The 14,525-nt window shown below is 42.2% G+C and overlaps 1 protein-coding gene across 2 annotated transcripts in view; it reads right to left on the reverse strand.

The window, feature by feature from the left end:
• LOC308333727 (uridine-cytidine kinase-like 1) overlaps positions 1–14,102 on the reverse strand; it is a 34,680-nt gene extending 20,578 nt beyond the window's left edge. For both annotated transcript variants that reach the window (XM_080790194.1, XM_080790195.1), the window contains exons 1-6: positions 13,969–14,102; positions 11,825–12,039; positions 8,755–8,861; positions 6,448–6,618; positions 4,403–4,474; positions 1,676–1,865 (exon numbers count right to left, since the gene is read on the reverse strand). In XM_080790194.1, the coding sequence (XP_080646320.1) occupies positions 1,676–1,865; positions 4,403–4,474; positions 6,448–6,618; positions 8,755–8,861; positions 11,825–12,039; positions 13,969–14,072 (859 nt within the window). In that variant the 5' untranslated portion in view covers positions 14,073–14,102. The remainder of the gene's footprint in view (positions 1–1,675; positions 1,866–4,402; positions 4,475–6,447; positions 6,619–8,754; positions 8,862–11,824; positions 12,040–13,968) is intronic.
• Positions 14,103–14,525: the final 423 nt, after the last annotated feature.

The following is a 14,525-nucleotide window of genomic DNA, read 5'->3' on the forward strand; positions in this document are numbered from 1 at the left end:
GTTAAGGTTTCATATACTGTAAGTAAGAGAATACATCCATTACAAAATGACAGCACAAGCTATATTTAATTACTCTATTAGGATATAGAACTCTGATCCCACTTAACGTTATGCCTTTGCACCATAGACATTAGCTTGCGACTAATGGAGAAAATCTATTATGTTCTAAATATATTCTGTCAAATGGTTACTGGTTTCAAACTAATGGCAGGAACCAATGAAACCCAGCTAATGGATGGAACTAATATTGCACAGTAAATGCAGTTTCATCCAAATAATTCTTAGTACTGTATATATCAGCTAGTGTAGTGGTTGCATTTTAGTGTTCTTTCATTAGACTGGATCAAGGAGGCAATGCTATATATGTGGGTATGGTTGGTGTTTTGTTAATACACTTAAATATTTTCTGTTACATCAGACTATGGGAGCAAACATCATAATATAATGTATCCACTGTTTTTGTAGATTGTAGACAAAAGTCAAGTCTGAAAGTTCAGCATTCAAAAATGGGATTGAAAAATGCTATTGAGCAGATCTGTAGGTAGCAGTGTTGACTGAATAAAAGTGTCTCCTTCTCCTGTCTCCTTTAAATATTAAAATGGCAAAACTAAACGAATATGTTTGGCTCCGCATCAGCTATCAAACGTCATTTAACTTTGCATTTGTTTAATATGTTGATAAGATGATAGGATTGTACATGAGGGAACGTTTTTGAAACATTGGGTGTTTGTGTTACGCTGCGGCTGCTGACCTCGTTAAACACTAGTAATGTTCACTGCATTAACGTCAAGTTCCATATGTTGCCCATCGTGCCCACATACTGTAATGTTACAGTACCTACAGGCTTATTTGGTTACAAAAATGCTTAGTTGTTTGTAGCCTATACTCCGTCGTGCATCATTTACACAAAAAAACGACTATGGTGACTGCGAACAGCAGGGAATGTCAGCAGTGCAGTATGGAATGTCAGCAGTGCAGTATGGAATGTCAGCAGTGCAGTATGGAATGTCAGCAGTGCAGTATGGAATGTCAGCAGTGCAGTATGGAATGTCAGCAGTGCAGTATGGAATGTCAGCAGTGCAGTATGGAATGTCAGCAGTGCAGTATGGAATGTCAGCAGTGCAGTATGGAATGTCAGCAGTGCAGTATGGAATGTCAGCAGTGCAGTGCGCACTTGAGCAGCCAGTAAGCTAGCATTGGACTGTGACAGTCCAATGCTGAATCTAGTTGAATCTGTGCCTCCACTTATTAAGATATAGACGCAAGGAGTCTAAATGAATGTAGTAGCTATACTATTCTGAGAAACATTTATTCTGTGCATTTTTCATTTCGGGTTAGGATACAACTGTATTTCAGTCTAAGGGTCGATTCATACTCCTATTTTAGAGCCGAATAAAAGTCGGTTCGGCGCTGTAGAGCCTACAATTTGACGTCATTTGAGGTTCGGGGGGGCGGGTACCGTCCTAAAGTCGGCTCTTCGGTGCTACTGAAATTTTCTGACGAGCCGAAATCATTTCGGCACTACAGCGCCGAAACAGGAGTATGAATCGGCCCTTAGGCTCTGTCGTAAAAAACAATTAATTAAATTATTATTATTTCGTACTCGACCCCCAAAGACTCTAGACTCAACTCGGCCAGGACAGGACAGTGTAATGCAAGTAACCGTCGCACTGACCTCTGGGCACCACTATATCAGCCACCTGAACCGTCGGTTCAATGTACTGCTCAAATGCAGGCTTGACAAATTTATTGTACTGTTTGATCACGCCGCTGATGTCACGGCCACGCTGTGTTATGTCCCTCTTCAGCCTCCGTACCAGTCGAATGTCCGAGTCAGTGTCCACAAACACCTTCATGTCCAGCAACTAGAGGGGGGTGAAGAAGACCAAGAGAGATCAACGTTTAACTCTGCCAGAACTTGTGTTTTCAGCCCTGTGTGTGTGTGTGTGTGTGTGTGTGTGTGTGTGTGTGTGTGTGTGTGTGTGTGAGAGAGAAAGAATAGAACTAACAGTAACAAACCAATTGAACGGGGTAAAAAAGAAAGCAAGGCACAAAGGAGCAAACACACAAAAAGCACGTACTCTTTTTAAGGCCAGGCTAGGCCATCAACTTATTTTTTATCTTTACCCTCTTTAAAGAGCAATTCATTCTGTCTGTCTGTCTGTCTGTCTGTCTGTCTGTCTGTCTGTCCGACTGTCACCCTAAACACCCTGCTCAGCAAAACCAGTCACAATGATTCAGCACTGCTACATCAACAAAAAGGTACTGATGACTCTGAAAAAGAAAAACCAAAAAGAACTGGGTTGAGCGATGTCAGAGAGACAGAGGGGAGAGAGAGAGAAACGGAGAGTGTTAGCTGTGAATGACAAAGAGCAGATTGCAAACAGAGAAACATGGTACAGGTATAACTCAGTTGCCCAATAAGCCAGTGGTTTCACTCAGCTGTAAATCCGCATAACTGACCGACCGGACAGGGGGGCATATTGCCGGGTCAGCAGAGCTGTCAGCCAATGGGAGGAGGTGAATGAGGAGTGGTGTGCTGTGATACGTTGGAGAGCATGGCCTCTGCTGTAGATCACAACTCTGTGCAACGCCAGACCAAATTTTTTGTGTGGGAAATTCAAGGAGAATTGTGGAGATATTCAGGCATGGAGCACCCTGATGCCTCACCCGGTTAATGTTAACAGTTAACGCATGAGGTCCATTTCATTTCACTCTGTTGCATGTCCTCTTCTCCCTCTTAAAGACATAGTGAAATGAAGAACACAGTTTTCAGAGAGCATACCACGGTCATGAGGACATAATTATATGATTAGATGCCTTTTTGTGTATTCTTACGTCAAAAGTAAAGTTGAATTGAAATGACTTCCTGAAAATGCAAACATACTGCGTGATGGATGGATGAAACTTGATTTAAAGGATCAATTACACACCTCATGAAGCCTTGAACTCATGTAGATTGTTTTATTTTTGTCCAACAACCCAACAATTTGATGACCAGGGGTAGGAGACTCAAAGACTCAAAAAGAGTCTCCCACTCGAGTCTTCTACTGAGGTCAGGAATGCAACAAAAACGAAATAATCTCCATAAATTCAAGGCTTCATCATAGAAAATAAGTGTTTTTGGAGGGTGAAGTGAACTGCTCCTTTACCTGCGTGATTCCCATAGCTCACGTTCCTCCACTCGCACCAGATTTTAATTAGGAAGACACTATTGGGCTGCTACGTTCTGTATCCAACTCAACGTTTTAAACGTAAACAGTACATTTGCATCTGAAAACATTTGAGGTGAGAAATGAGCAATATACCACGTAAACGTGCCTCAGTCAGAGATAATGTGTACCAATTTACACAAGTTTTGGGACCATCAGCAAATCCCATGACAAACGCATGCAAGCCACTTCACACAATGGCTAAAACAAACCTGTCTATAAGCACTTTATTTACACCCAATACACAGTAATAGACTTCACTTACGACTATTATCAATGGATGTACAAATCAAACACACAATTCATCACAGCAGACAATAGCCTTTGTTAATAGAATTGGATGATAATCAACTCTGCACTGCGTACTCTCAGGGGAGGCTGTGTGAACGGGCAGATGAACCTTATTGGCTGTTGGTCTTATCACCATGGGCCAGCATGGTGCTGGCACATCCATTACCACGGTCCGGAGTGATAAATCACAACCAGCACAACTGTTTTGCCGATGTAAATGTCGACACCCTGCCTTTATTTGTAATGGATCATATCTAACCCCTGCACACCAGAGCAGTGCACATTTTAAAACTTGGCATAGAAATGCAAGCAGGCGTGCTCATACACACATACTGTAACACTCACACGTGCACACATACGTGCCTACACAGACAGACTCGCAGATCGAAGAGAATAAAAGGAGCCTTCAAGAGTGTCATTAATAAACCCATTTCCTTCACACAAATACTTTCGACAACGCGCGCACACACTCTCACTCTCACTCTCTCACACACACACACACACACACACACACACACGCTCCAGTGCTCCATTAATCAGACTGCCTGTCTCTTGGAGGTGTGATTAATCAGGCCTGGAAAAGGATTAGAACTAGAAGTATAGCTGCAATGACTGATTGTTTTCTAAGAGATTCTGCTATTGATTACTTTTTAATCTAATAATCGAGAAGCACTTTTTGAAAATAATATGTTTTACATCAACAAATTAAAAATTATCAAAACCATATGAAGAGGAACGTATGAGATTCATTGATTATGTCAATTGGATAGTGCTTTCTGGCAGACAGAGTCAAGATATTTTTTCCACTAATCAAATCAATGAAACTATTTTTGTTAAGGTCTGAAGAGAAGAGAAGAGAAGAGAACAGAAGACTGATATGGCAAGAAGAAGCACCTTACCTTTAGCAGCTCCTTGTTCGCAAAGGCCAGGATGCCCTCGAAGATGACTACATTGGCCCCATACACTGTTTTCTGTCATTAGAGAAGGGAATGGAAGGTCAATGCCTCTATAGTACCAAGTACAGACATCTGGGGAACCCCAGTCAACAAAGTATATAGTATAAGTGGTCTCGGTTTAAGAGTGTAAAGTCTTGTTCGTGCTACTGTACTAGTATCAGTAGTGTGCACAATGACAACAAGACTGTCCTAAAGCAAGCAGTATTTACTCAATATCTGTCCTGCCACACAACATCCTCCAGCCTTCTAGTCATCCTACCAGATGCTGGCGTAGGCACTGAGCAAACTGCCTTGACCTGCCTCTCTGCAGACATCTGATAACACCCTACAACAAGCACTCCCAGGAGAGAGTGTGTGGTGTGTGTGTGTGTGTGTGTGTGTGTGTGTGTGTGTGTGTGCGCACTACCATCAAACCCATGCAGCTCGAAACTCTGGCACACGACCGCTCAGCCTGGCAGGTCACATGTGCCAGGGCAATTTCGCACATACGCGACAGCAACGTTCAAAGGAGGTCCGAGAGACGTGCCCAGCGACACCTGAGGGAAGCCGGCATTCCTCCAGCGGACGGGATCCCCTGCCCCGCCTGTGGAAAGATCTGCGGCTCACGCATCGGCCTCGACAGCCACACCAAGTGGCACCAGCGGCAACACCGCCACCCACCCGACCCGAAGCAAGCGTCATCATCGGACACGATGGACAGCTAAGATGTGCATGCACAATAGGCAGTCAGTGTCAGTGCAGAGGACACTGAACATTTCCATGACAGCCACAAATACTTTGGGCCAAGATGTGACCAGAATATGTATCATTATGTGTAGGTACGTGTGTGTGTGTGTCGCGCGCGCACACACACACACACACACACACACACACACACACACACACTTCTGTGCGTAATCACTTTGATCTAAAACAATATGGTCCAGAGTATGTCATGATCCCATTACCTCGCACACACCTACTCACTGCTAAAGTCAATGGACTGGTCACTTCTGTATTGATTAGAGAGAGAGTCAGATTGAGAGAGAGAGAGAGACAGAGGGAGAGAGACAGAGCGAACATGCGAAAGAGAGTGAATGTTCAAGAAAGAGATGAGTTGTTTATTGATTTCTTCATTCCCCCTTAGTTCCTTCCTAATACAGGGATTTGCAGAGGACTTAAGTGTGTGTTTAGTGGGCATGTGGAGTGCAATTGTGTGTGTATGAGGTAGGTGTGCGTGCGTAGTAAGCCAGAAGCTCAGAGAAAAGGTAGGTGACCTCTACATTTAGTGTGTGACGGAACAAGGGTATTATGATGGCCTACAATTTATTTTGCTTAAGTTACACACACAACACGCGCACACACATACACACACACACAAATGTTTAGCGGTCTAGTGCAACGACTAGTTGGCGCTAGACCCTATCCAACTACCGTCCTTTGTGCAAGACGTGATGTAATTAAACTCAAGGCCAACACAAAACGGTCCGTAAAATTATTTCTTGGTTAACAAGTCATGTCACGTGTCCCCTGGGAGGCGCCGGGTCCTCCAGCCATTAAATGACATTGCGAGGAGATAGAGAGAGGTGACTGGGAAAGCAGTTCTTCTAGTGTAGTGTTCTTGTTGTGTGCAGTCTATACTGCAGAGATATGTCCGCTGCCAGGGAATCAGCCATTATTGTTGTTGCAGCAGTGGAGCATGACGGGTAATGAATAGGAAACATTCATTAAACCATAGTGATTGGTGGATTAGTAGGCATTGACAACTGGAAATACTGTGGTGTGTGTATGTACAGTATGTGTTGCTGGATAGACCACACATCAACATAACTTTGCTAAAAAGGACCACCATACAGTACGTGCATCAATACTATCATTGTCTGTCTACATGTTGTCATATATTGACCATTTTCATTTTTATAAACACATGCACAGTTGCACACACCACACATGAAATTTGCCTAAAACACACAGACAGACAGAAGCTACATTATTATGCGAGGTCTTACCCATTCTTTACGTCTGCAGTGTGAGGTAAAGTCGTATACTGGAACTTTGATGCTCTTGCCTTTCTTTAGCTTCCTCAACACAGTGACCAGGAGCTCAAAGTCAAAGGCATCTGGGTGGTCAAAGTTATACTCGTTCTTGGCTGCAAGCTCCTGGTTCTCTTTATTTAATACCTGAGAGACAGACACACACACGTAAAGATGAATTTCCCCAAGAGGCTTGACAAACAAACAAAATACTCCTTTGTCATACGGGATACATTGGCAGACGTAGGTTGTGGTTTCATCTTGTCACTGGTAGACTCAAACACTCAATTCAACTTGCACTCATGTAATCATGATTTGACCTTTTTCACATCACACGGTGCGATACGTAACGGTCGAATTAAGATGGACAAAATCATGCAACTTTTACATTCTTTAAAAGTTAAGTTGGCTTTCACTTCAACAGGCATATTTCCTGGTATTACTGTAAGTGTCCATTCATGCTGCATTCATTCATGGCCAGAGATGTTTTTTCATGCTGCTTCTTTCTGTTTCTTGATGTCATGCATGTAGCAGAGGACATAAATACTTTACAGATAAACCATTTTCTAGATGGCGTGGCTTTTGGCCACAATGTAAAACTCCAACAACAATATTGCACACAGTAAGTATCTTGATGCTACAGAAAGGTGGTTTGACAGTTCACTAAGTTCAGTACAGTTTTGATGTTCTGTGCCTTAATCTCTCAATGCTTATGTTTTGTGTAAAGCACTTTGAATCACCTTGTTCTATACAAATAAACATCTTGCAGCACAATGTATGGCAATACATACAAAATATATATAGTATTATGTACATGGATATACATACTATCCAGTTGAATCAGACGATCTATGCTGTCTGACGAGAATATAAAAACATGCTAGTGATACTGTATTTGTGGGCACATTTGGAAGCATTTAACCATATACTACAGTTAATCAGTTGAGAACACCACAAGCATTGAGGCCCTGTATACAGTGGTGCTGTTAACCTTAATGTCATGCCAACTACAGACGGTGCTGTTTAATCAGGAGAAAAGCAGATTTCATGCCTCACAGAGTAAAGAATGTCCCTAGTCTATGGGGAGCATTAGGGATGCACACAGCATCTTTTGGTTTCGTTAGGAAAACTAAACAAACAGCTGGGGGACAGAGAGTTGACAACAGAACAGATGAGAACAGAATATACATAAGTAATCAGAAAGAAACTATTACTATTACTAAGAAATTATTATATATTATTATATATTATACATAATATAATTATTATTATATGTCAGTGACAACACTGCTGAGCAAATGCTTTTGTAAGTCCAACCCCTTTCAAATTCACCCACATAAATGCATCAGACCATGAATCATACGTATATTATTCCAATTATATATCATATATTATGTTCCTTCAATTGATTTAGTAATTGACCACATCATAGAGGATAGAGAAGCAGGCTTGTGAGACGTGACCACTGACCTCTGATGTCAGTCCAAATCCACAAACCAGCCAGGGAAATCTGGGAGGAAAACCTTTATGATGAATGCTTTCACCTCTGACATTACTGCAGGTGACTTTAAGAAAGTTCTAAGAAGGGTATCCAAGATCAGTTAATTTCCCCGACTAAAGAAAAAGGTAACAAAACTGTTTTGCTGTAATTCAGTGAGCAGAGTAGCCATTGACTTTTCAGTCCTAATGTGGTGTAGAACATCATTGATATGAATACTACTTTAATTAATATCACTTATTGGCCATGGGCTGCGACGGTGAATTGTCTCACAAGAACATTTAAGTTAAATAAAATCTGGATTAATTATGAACCGAGAAAGGCTGACTTGCATGCTGCATTAATGAATGTGCACACGACTGTTTTGAAATCAAATGTTAAGTTATTTTTACAGAACGTTGTTCAACTTGTTCAACTAGTTGAACGAATTTAATGCACTAAACTGACAAAGGTTTTTATTTATTTATTACGTGATAAATTATATTATTGTAACTCCCCATAAGTAATTATACCATTTGATTATAACAAGTCAGCCATGTCTGAAAATCCTGCATATAGCCGGCTACAACAAATGGTAAAAGTATCAGCCGATATTGATGGGAAATACACTCATACACTACCAAAGAAAAGTAATTTGCATGCTTTCCTAGATTAATGTGGCAGCAGCTGCATGCTACAGAAGGAACAGCAGCCATATAGCTTTGGTATTGAACGGTCTAACAATCCATGTCATTCTGGCCGTTTGCCATTCACTGGCACTGTAAATATGTCATGGCGTTGTCTACCTTGTAGAATGAATCCATGGACAGCAGCACCACCCAGGGAACGTCCAACGCTTCTATGATCTTATTGGCTACGGTGGTTTTTCCAGAGGCACTGCCACCACACAAACCTACATGGGAGGAGGCAGGAAGAGAGGAGAGGGCCATGGCTTCACACATGCATTGTCACAATTAAGCTCCGAACCCCAGCCCAGACGCCAAGAAGCATCACATGACAATGAACAACATCATCTTATCCAATTTGACAACCTCAAAGGGTCTCTTGTCAAAACTTAGTTTTGACAGAAAAGTAATTACAACAATTTATGACAAAAGGTGAGGTTTTTTTTGGTTGCTTTTTGCCTTTATTGATAGATTAACAGTAATCAGAATGAAATGGGGAGAGAGAGATGGGGGGGGGGGGTGACACACAGCAAAGGTCGTCGGGAACGGGACTCGAGGAGTCCAAGCTGCTTCTTTACACCTGACAGGAGGGAGTTTCCCCGGCTGGGTGTAGTGCATGGAAGGAACACGTTATTCCGACCAGTTCCTTTCCCCTCCATCAGGAGCCCCGGCTGGCCAGGGGGAGGTAGTTTAGAGACCAGGATTCATGCATGTTTTTTGTGAGGGTACCACTACCTACCCTAGGGGACACGGGGAGAACATGCAAACTTCACACAGAAAGGCCCTTTCGCCAACCCCGCCTCAGGTATGGGCACTGATGACGCGGAGGAGGAAACACGCCCCCAGCACCCACAGTGTCCCCAGCAGGAATCGAACCCAGGACCTTCTAGCTGTGAGACGACAGCACTACCGACTGTGCCACCGTGCCCACCTAGATCTGCTATTTTTGAAAAATCATTAAAATGTGGCACAAATCTTTGAATATATATATTCTTTCAGAGCGAACATTTTTAAATCAAATCTTTGCTTCTGGGGTGGTCCCTGGAACAACATATTTTCAGATAGGAGTCCGCGGCCAAATAAATACAGATAATTCTGGGGGTCCTTGACATAGAAACATAGGTTTTTCTTTCTTAGAATCGGCCTCAGGTCTAAATGGGTTTATTCCCATATACATACTGTAAGATTAAGACAGATTCATATACTGACACATACTGTAAGACAGGTTCATATCCAGTAAGGTTCAGCTCTTATATTTCCTATGACTAATCAAGACCATCAACAAGTGAGTCCACAAGAAATCCCTATGCCAAAAATAAACAAAGGAAATACAGGATAACTTTCCCATTGTGTGTGTGTGTGTGTGTGTGTGTGTGTGTGTGTGTGTGTGTGTGTGTGTGTGTGTGTGACAGACAGAAATAGCCTTCTTCTGAGCTGAACACCTAGTAAAGGGCTGGAATGAGGTTTTCTTCAGATAAAACCCCTTAAAACTACTGATGCACACAGCCAGTTTCAGCCACTGAGGGCAACACAAGACCCAGACACGACCATAAGGAAAGTGAGAAAACAGCTAAACACCGGCCCTGATACCAACATATGGTTATCACCGACAGCAAGGGTGTCACAATTAATTAAAAAAAATTAAACTTAATCAGAATCGTGACAATCTAAATTGCAAGGTGCATATTTTTTTAATGAAAGCTGAACAATCTAACAAAGGTTTCCATTTCTGTGGAGAACTGAAGCCCATAAATCAAGTTATATTCAGGAGGAAATCGTTCATTTGTGAACAACTTTGAGCATGAGGAAAGAAATTACAAGGCATCATATCACAGTTGCAACTTCTGGTGAATATGTTGCAATATTGACGTCTTGTCAGTATCGTGCAGATCTGCTTAACTCTGGAAATAGTCGTTAGGGCTTGTAAATTGAAAATACAAAACTCAAAATCTTTATCCTACTTGAATTGTACCATTATTGATTCCACAGTGATGAGAATAGTCACTGTGGCACACTCACACACTACAATGAAACATGCCCATTGACACTAGTGGCTACGGGTGATAAAAAAGCATTTTCTAATTCTATTAGCAATGAAATCTGATTCTGCACTGAGCCAAGGCAAAACAGTCCACTAACCCTTGTTCTGTTCCGCCCTTTTCATGTGCTGTTAACTGTAAATCTACTCCTGCCTCTTAAATTTCATGTCTCTTAATGCTGGGGTTCCATATAGCCTGTGTCTGTGAGTTAACCCCTTTTGTGAAATGCTTTTTTAAAGAAGAAATTGTGAAAATAGCAAATCAATACAAGCTCATGACATGTCGCCTCCACTTTGAAAAGCACTGTCTTTCAATCTCTTCCTCTTCCCCTCCACCCTAAAACGCTGCTCACCCTTTGCCTTCAATTGACCTTTGATGCAGGTTGATTATACCGCATGAACGCACTCTCATATTCCCTCCTTTGTGTGTTCTTGTATTCGCATGTGTCCACACACACAAACACAAACCTGGGCCTTTCCCTTTACGAGAACCACATCTAGCGGAGCACAGCAGAGTGTGAAATTGTAACCAGTGCGACCCAATGACGATAACCGATTGCCTACTAAAGATAACGGCCAGTCGGCTCCCATCATGGCACATGATGGCAGTCTGATGCGTGCAACTGCATGCCCCCACGAATACATCCATGCACACACAAACACAGTTGGATGATGCTAATCGATACACACATAAAAGCTCACACATTATCAATTCTCCTTCACTTGTAAAAACAGTACAGACACGCACACTCATTTGTGCATGTGCAGCTTGCAAAAATTGCAAATAGCAACAATGCCATCATGTAGGGCTTAGACACATTCTGGCAAGAGACAGGGTGGAAAAGTCTATCTTGTCTGACTCTGGAAACATGTAATCTGATGTTTTGACAACAAGGTATGTACTGTCCTTGACTCCTTTCCTAAAACCACAAGACTCCACTAACAAACCAACAAGAAACACTTGCATCATATTTTGTGGGTGTGTGTGTGTGTGTGTGTGTGTGTGTGTGTAATCCCCATCTTTCTGTGTTTGTGTGTATATCTGTCTCTGTTTGCAGCTAATCTCAGAAACTGCTGACAGAGTGAACTCCTCCTACTTACATATTCAGTGTGTAAGCGTCTCTGGATCAGCTAAATTACAAAAATTCTCACCAATGACAAAGGCCTCTTTGAAAGTGGTCCCAGTGACATTGTACCAAGGCGGTCTGCCGGCGGTGTAGATGGTCCTCTTATTGGTCCTCAGCAGCGGCGGTTCTGTCTTGGATTGACTTGTGGTCCGTTTCCGTGGTGACAGCGAGGGGGTCAGCGGACAGCGGGGAATGGGAACTTGTTTTGACAGGCCATCCAGTGAATCGTCTCCACTCCCACTGACCACAGCAGACACAGATACAACGTATATGGTCAAATCGTGCATGTTTATTCCAAATGTACAGCTTTGCATTATTTAGTAGCATTAGTGGATAAAGTTCACCATCTAGTCTGAATTTTATATTAAAATGAGTGGAGAGTGGCAGGAAACTGGAAGCTTAAGCAAGAGGATGACATGAAATACATTAATACAACAAACTCATAGCTAAACTCAATCGACAGTAGGTCTTCTAGGATGTATAAAATCCTAGCCCTAGAATGTCTGTGATCATACATATAGTCATATATTCCTGTATACACACTGCCATAGAACACCCTATCTGCTTTTGGTTGCGGCACAACATGCGCGGCATAAATGTGAAAAATGCTCCGTTTGTATTCACCCATTAAATAATTCCAAAGACGTGGAGTGAGATATTGTCCTCTACTTTCATATCCATGTGAAAGTTCTGGCACAAAACGTGTATTTAGTCAAATATCTCCACTTTTTCACAAGCTGTTGCGCCGCAACCAGAAGCAGAGAGGGGTGTTGTGGTGTTGGGCTGTGTATACAGGAATATATGACAATATATGTATGATCACAGACATTCTAGGGCTATATAAAATCCATGTGTAAGAGTGAAATGTGTAAGATAACCAACCATTAAAGCACTTTATTTTTTGTTGTGCAACGAAAATATTTTAACATTTTAGACAAAATAGGTTGAAGTGGTTGAAAGATGAAGGTGGTAATGGGCTTCTTAATTTACCATCAGAATTGCCATATAAGCTCACACCTGCCCCGTGCTGCTGGTGCAAGAGAGGCAGTTGAACCCTACTGTCACTCACTCATTGTGCTGCAGAGAGAGGGGAGGGGGAATCTGTATGCTCCAATAGACACTCTCTGACTACATCTCTCTCCACAGTGATGGCCACAGCCTACTGTCTGTGTGGCTGAGGGGGAGGGAGGGGGATCTTGCCAGCCCTCCCCAGGAAAACCACACAGCTGCCTCAGCACAGCATGGCACAGGGTGGGGCAGGTACTCGCCTGAGTAAGGCTATCATCACTTGGAAGTTCAAATGTTGTGCATTTTATGTTAGATATCTTTGAGATATTTATCCCCCCCTTACCTGAAAACACTGAATGATGGAGCTTGTACAAAAAACATTTCACCCACTTACGTATATCACATGTGATGTGACAAACTGATTCTCAAACCATCATGTCATAAGTGTATTATTGCAAGTGTTCAATGCATTGACTGCATTGAAAACGAAATGTAAATTTAAATGTCTGTCATTCCGGACATCTAGAAGGAATATAGAGAAGCCAGGCGACAGAGAACTGTAACAATTAAGTGACAGCGTTCCAAATGCACAGCTGGGTTAGATAACACAGACAGACACCTGATCCCTCTGTGTCGTGTCCTCCTCAACGCCACGTCTGGTTTATGAATCAGCGAATACGCAGAATGGTTAGCCAGAGAGCATGAGTGTACGTGGTATGTATGTTAGTCATATACGTAAACAAACAGTAGACCTTCCATATTGAACTTGATAGAACGTTATGTATTGGTATGTCTGTGTGGACACAGCAACTCCGTTGAACAATAATTATTATTATGCGAGATATTCCCCTATAGCTGTTGTCTTGCTATGCATCATCAGCTTTTGTTCTCTGACTCGATCGAACTCAATCTATAATCACACGGTTAACGAAAAGCACTAATTTAAGAAGATCAGTGAACATTAGTCCTTGTCAGCAAGCGACATACATAGTACATACTACTGGTATAATAAGCTACATATGCATGTCACCCACGCACGCTAAGAAGAATGATTGAGTGGGTTAGGCTAACTTAGCCATGAGCAATGCTAATATTAGCCGTTTCTTCTATGCCCCCCCGTTTGTTTTTCGCTTTATTCCAGAAAGTCCTCAGTTCACTGACCTGTCAGATCTGGACATAGATATGTCCTCTTCTTCTGCCAGGCCTTCTTTGGTTGTCTGCTGCTCCTGCTTGTCTTCTGCTTGACTTGTTGTCATAGAAGCCATGTTTCCATCTGTCACACTGAGCGAAGCCGCCGGCGCGTAAACCCAACACATGGACGCTGCGTGATGACGTTGCACTTTGTGTACTCCCAGGTGATTCGCCCAGGTGGGCGTGGTTATATGCCTAAACAATAAACATAAACTAATAATAACTAAACTAACCTAACCTTAACCTAGCTCACAAAAACTATGCCTAAATTTAAACTTAACCCCAACAGTAACTTCACAGAGATTATGCCTAAACCTAACCTCAAAACCAGCTACTTTCCCCCTTATGTTGACAATGCATAAATTGACATGCATTAACAATTCAAGGCACACACACACACTGAGACACACACACACACACACACACACACACACACACACACACACACACACACACACGCACACACACACACACACACACATTCAGTTGTAGAAATTATTTATTATTTTAAAAAAATAATCTAATAT

The sequence above is a fragment of the Protomyctophum bolini genome (assembly GCF_963924005.1).
Source record: "Protomyctophum bolini genome assembly, chromosome: 19".
Taxonomy (NCBI): domain Eukaryota; kingdom Metazoa; phylum Chordata; class Actinopteri; order Myctophiformes; family Myctophidae; genus Protomyctophum; species Protomyctophum bolini.